Here is a 17,952-nt window from a genome sequence, read left to right on the forward strand (position 1 = left end):
TGCTACCTTTAAATAAGCTTTCAACTTTCCTTTATTTGTTCCTCATTTCTCTGTTACATAGAATGAAAACTACCCTGCATCATATAACTTAGATAAAACAACACCCTCCAAGCTGCATCTGGAGCTGTGAGCTGAATATGGAGCATGATTTCTGATCTGTCAATTACAAGTGTAGAACCTGAACAACCCTTATATCAAGGGAATCAAAAATCCTTGAAATTGTTATTGCATTTCCAGTGATGCTAGAAATAGCATCAGCAATTAAACTTCCTCCTCTTCACAACCACCTCAGCAGGTGGTCAAACTGTTTATATGCTGACTACCATGCAAGTGTAAACTGCTCTGATTTGTTTACCAAACTTTGTTGGCACTGAGGTGCTATAAGTATGCCTTCTAAAACAGAGGTCCCCAACCTTTTGGACATCAGGGACCGGTTCCAGGTTCCGTGGAAAGAGGTTTTTCCATGGACCGGAGGGGGCATGTTTTTGTGTGCTGCCTGCATCCTTTGGATGGGGATTTCCTTGTTTCTGCAGACTGGTTGATGGCTTGCTGTGGCCTGGTACTGGTCCACGGACCGGGGGTTGGGGACCCCTATTCTAAAACAATATATCTTTATTTGTAAACTGAATATTGTATTTTCCAAATTAGATATTTCAGATCAAATCCTGTGTTACGTATGGTTTAAGGCTGCAAATTGTATTGATATAAGATAGTCAACTTGCCAAAATGATACGATTTCTGGTTCCAAGATAGATATTTTACACTGGGAAGTTCTGAAATTCTTACATTCATTTTTGCTAATTTTGAATTCCCTTTGATTTATAAGAAAAGCCCTTTGCTTGTGTGAAAAGAAAGAATGCATTTAATTTAGACATCTGTTTGTAGCCAACCATACAAGGTATCAGAAGATACCAAGAACAATCACTTCAACCACAGAAAAGCTGAAACCATACCATTGGCTGACAGAATGATATTTCCCTGGTTTTGATTAAATCCAAAATAAACAAATGCTTGATTTTCAGCAGAATGCAGACTTCTTTGAAAAATGAATGATCAGATATAATTAATCCTTACCATTGCTATGTAAGCATCCTTCCCAATTCATATTATGGGGAAAGAGGATTGATACTTTCTACATGCAACTCTCTTGGCATCAATTTATCTGCTAAATACATGAAACAAATTTGTCTGTCCTGTATGTGCATAGTTGTAGTATGTGCAGAAAATTGCTGTGTCTGATTTTTATGGTTCGTTATGGAATCTGATAAACTTATCTATTATTCTTAACAGGTTCATCACTGATTCTTACAAGACTGCATTCATTGGAGTTTGTAACTCTACTAATTTGCATGCTGAATATTGACGAGTAAGTACGGTATATTTACTGACATCTAAGCTTCATTGAATTCAAGAATGTTATCCTTGAATTGGGAATTGGGATTAATCATAACAGCTTCCTGGCTTAGAATAACAACTTCACTGTGGTTATACAGGCTTGTAAGGAGAAGATTTTAACTTGTTTTGTTTTCTATTTTAATTAATCTCTAATTATATTGCATGTTCAAAGAAAAAAATGATCTGATTTTAAAAATCAGGGGATGGTGGGGAAATAAATGTTACAAATGAATGACAATACTTGCTGAAGACTCTCTAGTGTCTGTTTTGTTTTGACAGACATGACAGCCAATCCTGATCCAGACTTTGCTCAACCTCTGTAGAAAAGAGAAAGTCTGATGATCACAACTTATAATTTAATAAACAATGCTTTTATGATTCAGCAGCTTTTGTTAACAAGAAAAGAGTATACCAACAGGTGCAGAGGTTAAAACCATTCGTCTCTTGTTCAAATTCTTCATGTTAATGATGCTGCCCTTATAGTCCACACGTACCACAAGTTTGTACATGGAAATATTTGCTGCAGTTTACAAATGTTTTGAGTTTATTTTTCCTTTTTAATGCTTCTTCAAAGACAAGCAGAGTCTGGTTGGGGCTGACTGTCATGTATCCAAGGTAGTGGTGACTTGAAGACACGACATCCCACAGTTTGTTGTGGATGTTGGTAAACTCCAAAAAAAAAGAAGATTATTAAGAACACCAAATTCAAACATAAAGTACTGTGAAGTATACACCTGTCCAGTAGTGAGAAACCTTACATGCTTTATTCACCAAATGAGAAAAAGAACTTACTCTAATGGATGAAATTAGATTTCCTCACCCTGTGTACAATATACTTTGGTACGTGTATCTTCCTACATATGCCAAAAAAGCTAGATGAATACAAGAAAAAAATGGCTTATTTTTTCCAGATTATAACAATGTTTTATACTAGCAAAACTTTTAAAAAAGTTGTCTGTTCTTGCAATTTGCTTAATGTGTGATCAGTATTGAAAGGATTCACAGTAACATAAACTTTATATAAATGTATATGTCATATGGAGGCAAAAATGCATTACTTCCAAGTCTCCCAGGGAATACCATACAGTATCAAAGGCATCATATTAATTTCACAGCCAAATGGGCCTTTTGTGCAATTTCTAGAATCAACTGCAATTGTGTGCGTCAAAGATTGGATCCATTTAGTAGTGACAAACATCTTAAATATCTGCAGAGAAGTTTTAATTCTGTTTTGGTAAGTAACAGAAGTCTGACCAATATTTTCAAACGAAGGGCTCTTTTCAGTAGGGTTCCAAGTTCATTCTCCCCAAGTGCATTGTTAAATCATCAGAACATAAACATATGCAATTGTATCTTTCCTTCCAAATTAGGCTTTCGGTTTTTTTTGCTATAGCTACCAATGGTGGAGTTTACCAGCACAGCAGCCCTCCATCAAACTGTGGGATATGTGCAGGAGTGAAGGGTAGCCACTGTACCTTGCTGCATGAGAGCTCCAACTCCAAACCAGAAACTATTAAGTAAAGTGAAATTGTTTTCCACCACATCTGAGTCAGGGTTGCATGGGTGGGGGTTATACCACTCGTAGGGTGTAAACCTGTGGTAGTTAACAGAAAGAGTAGGTAAACATCACATTAAAAATATGCCAAATACTGAACAAAATCCAAAGATTAACGAGCAAAAGAAAAAAAAGGAATCAATTAAGGCCATATTCATAAATATGCAATCACAGCATAAGAGATTCAAAGCAGATTTGCAGCGCAAAGCATTTTAGAATACACATTTCAATAAATGGACTAATTCCATTAAGTCTATTCGTCTTTGGCTCATAGCCAGCAAGTCAGTCCAAGCATCATGTAAAAATTAGGAAAATTACTTTCATATGACAACCTTCTACAATGCCCTTTTTTAGACTAAAAAAAAAGTAGACCAAGGATTGTAATTTGGAAGACACTGATAAAAGTAAAACCAACTGCAATATATCCAGAAATCAGGTCTTGATAAAAGTGCTCCAGTTACATGTCACTTATTTCCTCTGATATGAATTATTTTCTATGTCAATAATATGTGTCTGTATATTTCTGGAGCAATAAGAGCCTTCCATACAATAATAGTATTTGCCAACTATCTGTCAGTATTGCTATGTGCGTGGGTTGGATGCATGAAAGCAAACCCACAAATGGACGTGGCCTGTGTGCTGTTTGCTGCACATTCATTGTAGCAGATACTTTTCTTATTCTATTACAGGTAAAGTGAAACATGCAAGGTTTGATTCAAAACAATCGGGCAGTTTCAGTAGGAAGGCAAAAGACAGCAAACTATTCAGTACATGCTTGTCCTCTCAGCTGCATTCCATTTATGAATCCACAAAGTTTACGTGATCTCTTATTGTTAATGTTTTTTTAAAAAACCTAACAAATAGCACTCAGAAGTACATTTTCCCCCATCTATGACTTCCTTTAATTTATATTTCTTTTGAATGGAAATTATACAGTAGAACCATATTCAATGGAAATTATAGAACCATATTCGAACCATTTATTAGAAGAAAAAGCCTCACAATGATTTTTCACTCTATTTCAATTTAACACCGTTATTTTAAAACAATTTTAGCTTATACCACCTCTAAAGTATAGAAATGGGGAAGATATATGAATCAGGATTCTCATAGTTCAGACTTTATGTCTTATTTAATTATTAGGGTTCTTCAAACTTGGTTCTTGGGAAGAATGAATCAGTGCCATTCCAGATGCTACAATTCCCACTATCAATCATAGTTAACCGGACTTCCTGGTACAGTTCTTGTAGAAATAGCCAATGAATGACAGGCTCCCCATACCTTCTCTAGTTTCTTGAGATCCATTTGCCTGGAACCAATCATGTAAATATGGTTGTATTTGTCAAGATCAACTCTTAAGCTGCAGTATGACTTTGGTTTCCTGATCCATTAGCTCATCCAATTCCATCAGTTCTTACTAAGGACTTACTACAATTATTAAGGACAGAGCCCTTAGATTAACAGGCCTTCTTGGAATAAGAACTATAAATGTTTATGGCATTAATAATTTGATTGAATTTTTAGAATTGTTATGCAAAATTATTTTAAAATCAGCAATATTATTTTAAATTCTTTACCCACGGGTTATTGCAGACTAACAATTTCACAGTTGCAGGACATATTTTTCACAATTATAAATATAGCCTTAATTGACAATATTATGCCAGTACAATAACTAACTACTTTAACTATATATTTAAGCTTTGAATATATGCATTCTTGTTATATGCATTCTTGTTACTGAGCATTGTGTTAGACATGAAGCAATGAACGTAGATAATAACGAAGGTACTGATTGAAACAGTTTGTAGTTTAGGATGCTGTTAGTTAAATAATATAATCATCAGTATAATAGCTAATTAAAAAATCAAAATGAGATGGTTATTCAAGAAAACATGTCTTGCATGCATAATATGGCAAATACCATTTAAAAATACTCCATCAAGCTCCTGAATTTGAAATTCAAAATTAAAATAAACATTTTAATTAACAACATGGGATCTAATTATGGTAACAACAGGACTGTGCCAGCATTGAGGCAGAATATGCTTCAACTTAAAAGGCAATGTTGAGATTTTTAATCTATCCACCACCATTTACAATTTTATGTGCTCAGGTTTCCATGTCTATCAAACAAATAGCACTACAAGCAATATTGTGACTGGCTAAGCACGCCATGGGATCAGAAGACCATGGATGGATAAAATAACTAGTGGCACTATATATAAGAGTACCTGGGAAAGAAAATTTCATCATACCAAAATCCTGAAACTGAAAGTGAGCCCAGCTCTTTTGCAGAAGACAGGGACTATGTAAACTCTAGTCTGTAGGAGCAATCTTGTTAGATAAAATATATAATCTCTACCAACCAACTTAGGTGTAATCATAATGCATATATAGGGAGTCCTTGACTTACAACTGTTCATTTAGTGACCATTCAAAGGTACAATGGCACTGAAAAAGGTTACTTATGACCAGTGGTGGGATTCAAATATGTGAATAACTGGTTCTCTGTGTGGATGCAGCTTCCGAAAGTCCATTCTGGGCCTGGGCAACAAAACATTAGCTACTGGTTCTGCCGAAGTGGTGCAAACCAGCTGAATCCCACCACTGCTTATGACCATTTTTCAGACTTATGCTCGCTGTTGCAGCATCCCCATGGTCATGTGATCAAAATTCAGACACTTCTCACCAGAAAAGTCAACGGAGAAGCCAGATTCACATAACAACGTTATTAACTCAACAACTACAGTGATTCACTTAACAACCGTGGCAACAGAGATAATAAAATGGGGCAAAATTCACTTAACAAATGTCTCACCTAGCAACATAAATTTTGGGCTCCATTGTGGTCATAAGTCAAGGAGTATACAAGGGGACATGCTCAGTAGCGTTTTATCAGTATGTAGTATTTGAGGTTTGTGGAAGAAATTATTCAAAAACCTACAGTCTGCCTTTCATACAGAGAGAAAACAAATAATACCTTAAGTAAGAGATAGATTCTGATGGAATATTGGGTTTGAATGAAATTTCTTTTATTTACTGAACTCCCTTATATACTAAGTGAACTGTTGGCCAAATAAGGAAATTAAGAAAAACTAGGCAGAATCACCAAAGCTCAAAGAGACCCAAAGAAGAAAAGAAAGAGTAAAAAGCACTGAAGGATAAATGGCTACCCAATTCCTCAGTGGCCACATCTGTTGCGAAAATAAAATAGGAAATAAAACAAAGCATCCTGACAATTCCAATGATTTATTTGTTTGTTTGTTTGGCAGGAGAGTTCTTCTGAATACCATCTTGGTGCAAAAGCCTAAAGAAAGTAGAAAAAGTGCTGCAGTAATTCTATGCAACTGAGCTGGCCAAGCCTTCAGATATTGATATGTAATAGAGTAGTTATGCATCCATCCGTCCATCCATTGATTCATTGATTGATTGATTCATTCATTCATTCAATTTCTATAGCCATCCAACTCAGTCAAGTGACGTTAAACAGAAAAGGGAAAAAAAAGCTTGTTGAAGCAAATAAAGCAAAATAAAATAACGCAAAGCACAATATACAATAGTATATGATAGAAAATAATTGTGGAATTTCTGTGCATAATTAAAATCCTCTTTCCAACAGTTTTTTAAGAACTCAAAGAAAACATCCAAGTTCAAATTATATTGAAATTACCATTTTGCAGTATAGTATTTTATGAATTATTCTGCTCTTGACCAATATTCTGTACTTACAAAGTGTGATGCTGAAGAGGGAGACATTCCTTTCAGGACTTGAAAGGATGGGAACCATCTACTTTTATTATGCATATATACACATATACACTACCAGAAGTACAGGCAGGATTTCAAAGAGGCAGAGGAACTAGAGATCAAATTGCCAACATACACTGGATCATGGAGAAAGCTAGGGAGTTCCAGAAAAACATCTACTTCTGCTTCATTGACTATGCTAAAGCATTTGATTGTGTGGATCATAACAAACTGTGGCAAGTTCTTAAAGAGATGGGAGTACCAGACCATTTTATTTGTCTCTTGAGAAACCTATATGCAGGTCAAGAAGCAACAGTGAGAACTGGACATGGAACCACTGATTGGTTCAAAATTGGGAAAGGAGTCCGGCAAGGCTGTGTACTGTCGCCCTGCCTGTTTAACTTATATGCAGAGCACATCATGAGAAAGGCAGGGCTAGATGAATCAAAAGTTGGAATTTAAATTGCCGGAAGAAATATCAACACCTAAGATATGCAGATGATACCACTCTAATGGCAGAAAGTGAAGAGGAACTAAAGAGCCTCTTGTTATGAGTGAAGAAGGAAAGTGCAAAAGTTGGGTTGAAACTAAACATTAAGAAAACCAAGATCATGGCATCCGGCCCTCTCAATTCCTGGCAAATAGATGGGGAAGAAATGGAGGTGGTGACCGATTTTATTTTCCTGGGCTCCAAGATCACCGCAGATGGGGACTGCAGCCAAGAAATTAAAAGATGCTTGCTCCTGGGGCGGAAAGCCATGGCAAATCTAGACAGCACACTAAAAAGCAGAGACATCACCCTGCCAAGAAAAGTGTCTATAGTCAAGGTTATGGTCTTTCCAGTTGCAATGTATGGCTGTGAAAGTTGGACCATAAGAAAGGCTGAGCACCAAAGAATTGAAGCCTTTGAACTATGGTGTTGGACTGCAAGGCGATCAAACTGGTCAGTCCTAGAGGAGATCAACCCTGACTGCTCTTTAGAAGGCCAGATCCTGAAGTTGAAACTCAAATACTTTGGCCACCTAATGAGGACTCACTGGAGAAGAGCCTAATGCTGGGAAAGGTTATGGGCAAGAGAAGAAGGGGACGACAGAGAATGAGGTGGCTGGATGGAATCACTGAAGCAGTAGGCGTGAGCCTAAATGGACTCCAGAAGATGGTAGAGGACAGGAAGGCCTGGAGGAACGTTGTCCATAGGGTTGCAATGGGTCAGACACGACTTCAGAACTAACAACAACAAGACATTTCACTGCAGCTTTCAAACCTTGGGGCCTTCAGTTCTCAGTTAACGTTGCTATAACTAAGAATTTAGAAAGTTTAAGTCACCTCATCTCTGGAAGGCACCCAGATCAGGCATTTAGCACATAGAGAAAGGAGCAACCTGCATTACCAGCTTGCCAACTAGTTAGCATCAGCTATGGATCTACATTTGAAATTGACTGCAGTCCATACCAACCTATGCCATAGTTATGCAAAATTTTAGATTTCAGGGTATTTCCAAATGATTTATGATATTTACATTGCACCTGTTCCAGTTGGTTTCTAACAGCAAAATGGAAGGATGGAATGGAGAACTATCCAGTTACACCAAAAGAAAATGCCTCTTTGCCATAGGGCACAATTCTGAAGCCGACTATAAATATCAGGCAAAATTCTTCTAGGTATTGACTTTTATACAGAGATTATATTTCTCTATCAATTATTCCTGTTCCCAGCTGTACAAAAATGAAATACATTGCTTATTTAAAAACAGATAATCACCTCCTTTATAAATTGCAGGAAATATAACTTTAAATATTTTTAAAAGAAAAATAAATAATATTATGTGAGCAGCTTTTAAACGTGATGCCTAAGCCTATTATATTTCTTTTATTCACCCTAGTGAAAGCCTGAGGATGTTAGCATATTGTATTGAAGTTGTTATGTGGGAAACAAAATTGGATTAAAGTCTAATGCTGGTCACCAGTTGCAGCTGTGCACAAAATTATGCATATATAATTTCTTTTGGAGGTATTAAGAAAATGTCAGAATGAAGTTTTGCATAGGGTGCAGGATGTAATAAATTCTAACTTTCACTTGTAGTTCAAGGCACCAGGTAAATTATCAATTAATGTCTCAAATTGCGATACATCATGTGCTCTAATTCTGCCGTTTTAAAATTCTATCTTCTAAAAATATTTCTAATTCTATTTTTTAAAACTAATTTCACAGTTACTCATTTATTCTCCATAGTAGAGCCTATTAATCCATTATAATCTTGACAACCTTATGTAAAATGAAATGTAAAGGCAATTTGAAGGTATGAGTAGAAGGCTACTGCTTTTTATATCATTTGAATATGCAATCAGTAGATATATTTGTTATTAGTAGAATTACTTTTATTTTCCATTTCTCGATACATTTTTTATACATAGAATCCAAAATTCATATAAGGCGCTAGAAATTAAGGACTTTCAGAAAACATCTTCCACAGGAAGGATGAGAACATTAAATAAACTAAGAAACTTAATGACAGAGAAATCCTTGAACAAAAGTATCATAAACTAAAGCTGCCTTGTTTGTTTTTGTAGCTACATCATATAAATATAAGTGCAAATCTTTAACTATGAAGATAATTAAAAATAGCATTTAGAAATAAGAATGAAAATAATGTGAAGGCTTCTAATTTGACCTCACTGAATACTTTGCTCATCTAGTGAAAACTGTAAAGTGATCAATCTTCATCCATTATCGAAAGAAAACACTAAATATACAGGTTTTACTTTTTGGACAGTAATTGCATATCCCAAAACCCACTCCATGTCAGAGATATGGCAAGTGGGGTTTTTAATGAAAAGTTTATGACCGTGCCCTGAAAAAAAAAGTCTATCTGGGAAATTCCTATGTTTACCAGGACACACTTTGTAAGAAGCTATTTAGATGTTTAAAGTGCTTTGCAAATTGGCATGGCAACCTTTTGAGATTATTATTCATTTTAGACTTTTTCAATGTGGAATCCAGCCCTTGTTAGCAGAGGTTCCAGGTAACTGATTTTTATCCATCTTTCTCACAGTAGGAAAACAGAATAGTTTTCGGTCTTGCCTCATTACACGGGAAAAAAAATCTGGCAATGATGATCAGATGGTTATTAGTCATTGCAAAGCTGTTGATTTACAAATAGTCAAATCTGTGATTCACAGTACAGTGATCATAGTTCATAAGCATTTATTGCTGCAAATGGTAGTTTTCAAGAGCATTGTATCAGATTTACATGAAAATCAAGGCATTAATTCACTACTTGCCTTGTTTTTGACACATAGTGCTAAGCAGAATATCGGTCTAAGATATTTTGTTACCAATGTTCTTTCATTGCCTTACATGAAATATGCAATTTGGTCTGCCAAAAAATAATAGCCTGAATAGTACCTGTGCTTTTTAGAATCATTCAGTGCTACCATATTAAAATTATTTGTTCACATTTATTCAGTAGCTTTCAAACTTTTAATCTTCCAAGATCTGTACATGGCAATAGATTTTCAAGATGGACTCTACATTGCTGGAGATTCTGTCAAATATTCTACAGACAGTTTATGAGGATCAAATGAGGACCCAGACTATTGGGGCAATATGCTAGCAAACATGGGATATGTAGGGAGAAGTAAGGATAAGAAAGTAAGGATACAAACATCTTCCACCTGAGCTGGCATGATGTTTTTGTTCTTTTCTGTTATGAGAGGCAAGAATATCTAGACAAAACAGGAAATATCACAATCTACCTTATTATTATGGGATGTCTCTTAAGCTTTGTGTTAGAAATCTCTGTCATCCATCCATTTGAGCCTAAGGGTTCCTTGGAATATAATTTGAAAACCATGAACTAAAGTGTTAACCTGAGAAGGTAGTAATACAAAGAATGGAACCCAGACAATGGTGCAAAGAAATTAACTGAACCTTTAGTTGTGTGCCTGCTTGTCCATGGCAGGTAACGAAATCCTGGACTAGCTACTGTAGCTCCTATTACCTGATCCAGCAGGCCTCTTTCCTTTCTTTCTGCATGGATTGCAGCCATTCCAATAGCTTCCCAAATTCTTTATCTTCCATTACTTGCTTTTACAGTATCCAGCTTGGCAGATCACATTATTAGAGGGTAGTGGTGCAGAAAATGTAACTAGATTATCATTTCTGAACCAGGAATAATTTACATGCCGAGAGGTATCACTCAGAGACTTGGATGTGTTTTGCTATTACACACGTGGGGCTTTTAAACTCACCGTGCAATGACAAAGAGCACACAGCTGACTCCCAGGCAGGCTAGCAGCACATACATCCAAATATCAGCAGAAAGAGGGTTTAGAAAGGAGAATACCCCAGGATTTGTACCATTTGGCTTCCGGTACAAAATACTGATTCCCAGCGTCATGAATGGCTTTGAAAAGTCTATTACTTTTTCTCTTACGTAGGTAATAGTGAGGGGAGCAACTGCCAGGTCAGCTTTCTGGGAATACAAATTAAAGAATTAACTACTCATTTCCACTGTAGAAACAAATAAACATATTTTTATTGTATCAGTTACTCTCTCAAGCATCAGTATAGGTCAGACATGTCAAACCTGCGATGTCACGTGACGTCGCGCAACGTATTGGGACAGTTTTGGCATTGCCGGCAATGGGGTGGGTGCGGCTTTCATGTGACGCATCCGGCCTGCGGGCTGGCAGTTTGACACCCCTGGTATAGGTCAATAAATTTCAAACAAAAATGTTTTTCTCATTAAGGATTGTTGAGAAAGGAATGGAAATGTGTAAGATTATTGTATTCATGTCTATTCAGCAGTAAGTTCCATTGCATTAAGGGGCCTTACTTCCAGAAAATCACTGTAAGAAGGCACACTTATCTTGCTTTTATTTATTCAAAAACATATAGAGCAAGGATGCTTTGTAAATAATGTATTTTTATGATTACTGTATGTGATTTAGTGTTTCATCCTTTTAGGTGACTCTCGAGCGGCTATGATGAAGTGCTGCCGGTAAACACTGAGTATGCAGAATCCATTAAGTGTAATAGAAAAAGTGAAACTGAGAGATTCCAAAGTGATCTTTTTCAAGGGAAATTTTCACATAGAAATATAAATTTAAACTACAATTTACTTAGATTTGATTCTACAGCTCTTCATGCCTCCCAGTCCATATATAAGCTGGCTGTTTTGTCTGTGTTCGAACAGCACATAATGTTCATGTTGTAAGGAATGGGCTAATACAAAACATGATGCTCAGTGAGTGAGTATAGCCTCTCCTTCCCAAATGTTAACTCAACTATAAGGAGCACAGTCAATACTGATGGATAATAGGAAATATTGTCCAGCAAGATAGGAAGGACAACATTTTGGTCATCTCTAATCTAGAGAAGCAAGGAATATAAACCATTAAGGTGAATAAAATTATAAGAAAAAAAGTGGCCATCAGCCATTTCTTCCTCCTATATCTGCAGTTAAGGATAAAGAATGTTCAGAGTTCTTAAAATACATGCTTGGTTCACAGTAAGAGAATTGCATTGCATGTAAATTTTTAAGATTGGAGTTTCTGTGGGGGAAAAAAAATCTCCATTTAAATTTTGTTCTTGTAATCTATAGAGGAAAAATGGTATAGAGGTTAAGTATTTTATGTTTCTGTTAGTGATCGGTGTAAGTTTATGTGTTTCAGCTAGTGATCAATGCAAGCTGAAATGAATGACCAAGATGATGATTCAATCTTACGTGATCTATGAGTTCTTTGACCATCCCATTCCATTCTCCTTTGTCATTCTGGGCTCCGTATTTTCCATCCGATACTAGTTTTACTTCATAGATGAAGCCTAAAATACTTGATAACTCCTTCAATAAATCCAGGCAGTAACCTTCAAATCGATCATTACCATAAAGAGGTTTGTCAGATTTCCTGTACATGACATAGGGATCTTCCTGTATAAAAATACATGAGACATTCATATAACCAGCTATTTTTGAAATACAGAAAAAAATTAGTCATATGCTAAAATGTATAGATGCTTAGCTTAATATCAACATTTTATCTGACTCAATTATGTAAAACATTAATGCTGGCTTGATTTATTTTCTGAGGTCATCACATAACTAAATCTGATTAAGATAGTAAAAAAGAAAACCAGCTTTTCACACACTAAAAACTAACAACTGAAAATCTTAGTGTGTACTAAATCATACAGTTACTAGGATCATAGTCTGGTAATTTGGACCCACGTTATTAGACAAGAGCAAACTCAAAACCACCTTGAGGTTTCTTGCCTAGTTGTATATGGAACATAATGTAAGATAATTAAATAGAAAACACTGAGATATTGTTTTCTAAGATTAATATTAGTATTGTGGTATTAGGACATATTGCTGCCCAAGATGCAGCAGCAGGTGGCGACTCACACAGGTTAGGGTGCATCCATGTCACTCTGATAAATAACATGGAAAATCCTATATTAATCTGTCAGTTCCTCCAGTCATAAGAAAAAAGAATATTAAGAATTACTGATCTTTCATGAAAGATCATGTTGTTTTAGATCAGGGGTGTCAAACTGCCAGCCCGCAGGCCGGATGCATCATCAGAAGCTGCGCCCACCCAATTGCCGGCAATGGCAAAACCATCCCAATACGTTGTGTGATGTTGCATGACGTTGCGAGTTTGACATGTGTATTTTAGATGGATTCATCATTTGACATTGCAGAAAGTTATGTTTTTAGGACCTAGATACTATTGAGTGATTTCATTCATTTTAAAAACATAATAAATAAAATAAATTAAGTTCTAAAATAGCCAAAATTTGATGAGAGCATACTATATATGAGAATCATTTAAGAGTTGGATAATTTATGTGTTATTGACCATCTTAAAATTCTTTGTTGTTTTTGAAATGGACATAGCAACTATAGATATTCTTGGGCATCAGACTGTCAACCCCAATTTTATATATAGTGTACCACTATTGTTCAGAGGTACAATATAGACACATCTATTTCTTTTCATTTTCTTCTCAAGATTGCTCTCTCAAACTTGTCTTTGAAATAAAACATGAACACATTTCATCATACTCAAACTCTCAATGTTATAATGCATTTGCTTTAAACAAATAAGTGAACTTGGCTAAAAATTATTTGGAAACACAAGGAGGTTAGGAAGAAAAATATGAACAGAAATGTGGGGTTTATAAAATATAGAACAATTTCATCTGTGACAAGATTTAGATGATTACCTCAGAGTATACAGTATGTGCTGTTAAATTGTGTGTGTGACACCTACAAGTAATGCTTATGCTTACACTATTTAAATCCCCAGTTCTTGTGACACCATTACTATAGTACATTTTACTGGAGACATCTGTAATACAAGTTTATGATTAATAAAAAATGTTTTTAATTAAATAGGCTGTTAGCAAAGCAAATATTACGTTTAAGAAAAATAAAGACAACTGACAGAAAATAACCAGAAAATATGCCAAAACTTACCAAAATAGTGGTGACTATGAGTGTTCGGTTTGCCAGTGAATCTGTTATATTGGTAGATCGGTCTTTATTGCTGTTAGTCATATTAAGGCCACGGTTTGAGTTCCAAACCCCAATCTATATGGAAGAAATTGGATATATGACTGCTAACCAGTAATTTTAGGAAAATGTCTATACAAATGAATGTGTATTATGGATCTATTGTGGAAATTTTATTTATGATTCATATCACAGCAGCAGACTAAAACAGCAGCCATGACAGATACTAAAGGCATGGACCAGACATATTTGAAACTACCAATCTACAAGAATGATGAATTATCAACATAATCGATTACATGAAATACATTGTTGAGATGGGATTAATTATAAGGGAGTGATGTTAGTTGCATATTAGTTACCAGAATTACTTTTATCTCAGAATACACAAGTTTTACATATTGCTTTTGTCTTTTTAATGAATATTTTGAAAATGGAAAAAGAAAACCTATTTTCATAAAAGACACTAGGAGTATGCTAACAGGCATAATCACTAATCCTTCTTCTCTGCTGAAAGCATTATTGCTTCACTATTCTAATGATGGAATTAATAAAACAATCACTGATCAATGACACTTGGAAAATTGAAGCTGAATGGAAAAAAAAGAGAGATGATTTCCCAACCTCAGGGTCTTGAGCAATCTTCACAGAATATTATAAATAATTTGGCCCTTAAGAATTTCAAGGGAACATGACAATATCTAGTTGTGTGAATTGAAATTGCAAAATGGGAATGGCATAGTCATAATTTCATCTTTAAGTTTAATGGTTTTGTAATGAAGTTTAATGGAACTGTAGCAGAGGATCTATACTATAGTTGGCAGTTATTCTTTTTGTATTGTAAAGACCAGCTTCAGGGAGGATTGAGTAACATTAAGGGGAGAGGTGATTATTCTTGGCTATACAGTAGATAAGGGAGATCCAGCCCAGGCACTATTTTCATTGGCAGGGGAGCCTCCATTAAGGTTATTTACTAATGCAAATAACAGGACTGGAGGTCTTTTTGTTCAGATGAAAGTAATAATTTTCCATGACTGATATTTGCTTTGAAGATTAATACTATGATTTCATTAATGTCATATTTCAGTGAGTGAGTGAATTTTTAAAGATCTGATGCAAATACAAACAGGTTGAATAACCGTTTGTTATCTAACAAATAGGCAAACTACATAAGAAAGGGCAATTAATCTGTCAAAATTATTCCTAGGTGTTAAGCATTAGAAGAAAAACTGGAGCAAGGTATAAAGAAAGAAATCAGAAAAAGAGAAATGTTTTCAAAAACTTACAGTGAAAAATGACAATTAAATAGTTCATGATTAACCATTGAAGCAGATCCATCAAGGATCAGTCTATAGCAACATCCAGAATAGATTAATGAAATCACTTTTGGGAGGCAAATGGTAAAATTAGACAATGGACATATCTCTTACTCAAGGACCTTGTCCTCTGCTGACCGCAACTATGCTCAGATTGGCAAAGAGGCTCTGGCCATGATTATTTATATGGCAGGGATTTCACTCTCTACACTACTCACTTGACGATGTTTATAGTTTATATGTTTAAATACTGCATGCCTAAGGTCTTTACTGACATAGCCAGTTATAGACAGACTCATTTCTAAGCTTCCAAAAATTATATTTAAGTCTATCAAATAAGACACAGGTGAATCTACATTTTGTTGAACGTAGCATAGGACATTAGTAGATCTTCAAAAATATCATTATTTAATGTTTTCACCAAGAAAAGCACATAATGGCTGTCTTGACTGATCACAAAAAAGGTTCAGTATAAATCAAGTCAAATAAGAAAACCATCATTAGAAATCAATCAGATTATACAATGTATGTATAGAAGAAAATATAGTTTTTAACCAATTATTAGAATAAAAGAGACAGCAAAACTGCAAAAAAAAAATTACAGTAAACTTTTTAAAAAATAGGAAAGGGATGGAAAGGGCAACACAAGGCACAATGAATATAAATTAGAAAAACTAATGAAATGATTTCAGAATGCTGGAAGTATATTAGAGATTAGCAAAAGTGGAATTGAAATGAATTCTGTAAATGATAATGGCAAAACAAAATGATGAAAATATTCATAAATATTATGAGAAGGTTAAAATAATTTAAGGATGCATGTGTTGACAGTGTAACTGGAGACATGTTAAAATATGGGATTGTTTTTGCTTAAGGAGAGATTGTTCAGCACGTATGTCAAGGCTGTATCTATGCTTGATGCCTAGAAGAATGCTTTTATTGTTCCCTCACACGAAGCAAAATGTCACAAGGTTGAATGCATAAACCATAGACAGATTTATTTATTTTATTTATACAGTATGTCTGCTAATGAAGTAGAGTTTGGGCAGCTTATAGAATTTGCATAATAAAACAGAGTGCAAAATCACAATAAAGGTAATTAAAATAATGAATAAAATAAAGTCTGAAATTATAGAAAGTAGGGGCATAATATATAAGTTTTTACCTGTTTCTTGAAAGCTATGGAGGTGGGAGGGGACTTCGGAGGAAAAACTACTCCAAAGGGGAGCAGCTACAGAGAATGCTCAATTATTATCATTTTCTTTAAGGTGAAGATGATTGTTTAGTTATACCAGGAAAAAGATTTCTTGTTTGATGGTACCAATTACATCTGAGGATCAGTCTTAATGTGAGGTTGACCTTAATGACGCTTTTCACTCCCAGTAGCAGCCATCATGGTTTTACAAAGTTTAGGGGAAAAATACACAATCTCAAGATGGTGAACATACCTCCCATTCTCCTCCCATTTTCCCAATAACAGCAATCCTGTGAGGTAAATTGGGCTGAGGAAGAATGACTGGTCCCAAACCACCAGTCAGCTATCATGGCTAGTGGGACTACAACTCACAGTTTTACTGGGACTATCACCTTGTTCACAATTTAATTTATTACAAATAGACCTGACAGTGAATAATCCTGAGTCTGGAATGCCTAGCGATCCAGTAATCTAATTCCAAGATTGAAGCTGGGAGGCCAGAAGTAAGATTGGAATAAGATTTTGAATTTCTTTTCCACTGGAACAGCTTGCACTCGTTAAGTTTGGCATAATTTTGACTGAACAAAGTACAATCTGAACTGTGTTTTTTGCTCTTCAACAAATGATAGATAATTGAATTAGTTTGATTTAGAGCAAGTATATGATAAACAGGATTAAATAATGGAATTTTTTTTCATGAAAATGGAGTTGAAGGATTGTTGCTAAACAGCATAAGAGTAGTATATAATGGAAGTACAATATAAATGAAAGTAAATTGCACTTTTAGAAAATAATAAAACACTGACTAGGGAGAAAGACAAGGCTTGTTTAATGTATTTATGGATCAATGTATAAAGAATGCTTGTGGTGATGTTATGCTGGCAGGAAATGTGAATGTGTGTGTATATTTGAACATAAACACAAGTTATACATAAACTGGAACAAGTAAATAAATGGCCTGGAAAAGTGTCTACTAAGGATGGGGATATGGATAAAGACCTTTTAATACACTATGTGCAATTTTTTTTAGGAAAATAACAAGTAAGTTTGTAGTTTGATGACATGGATGAATGTGTGTCAAAGTTAGTAAAAAATTCAAGATATATAATTGTGTGCTTCTGTCTCCCTTGTTGCTGGAAGTGAGGCTTAGATATGTCACAAGAAACAAAAAAAATATTGTCAATGTGATGATAATGGGTGTGTCATCCATGGTTAAAAATGA

At 35.1% G+C, this 17,952-nt stretch overlaps 1 protein-coding gene across 2 annotated transcripts in view; it reads right to left on the reverse strand.

The window, feature by feature from the left end:
* The window catches only part of GRIK1 (glutamate ionotropic receptor kainate type subunit 1), a 159,448-nt gene that overhangs the window by 17,269 nt on the left and 124,227 nt on the right, over window positions 1-17,952 (reverse strand). For both annotated transcript variants that reach the window (XM_081326438.1, XM_081326437.1), the window contains 4 exons: window positions 14,184-14,297; window positions 12,429-12,632; window positions 10,951-11,174; window positions 2,871-2,989 (listed from right to left, as the gene is read on the reverse strand). In XM_081326438.1, the coding sequence (XP_081182564.1) occupies window positions 2,871-2,989; window positions 10,951-11,174; window positions 12,429-12,632; window positions 14,184-14,297 (661 nt within the window). The remainder of the gene's footprint in view (window positions 1-2,870; window positions 2,990-10,950; window positions 11,175-12,428; window positions 12,633-14,183; window positions 14,298-17,952) is intronic.

This window comes from Vipera berus (genome assembly GCF_964194415.1).
Source record: "Vipera berus genome assembly, chromosome: 4".
Classification (NCBI taxonomy): Eukaryota; Metazoa; Chordata; class Lepidosauria; order Squamata; family Viperidae; genus Vipera; species Vipera berus.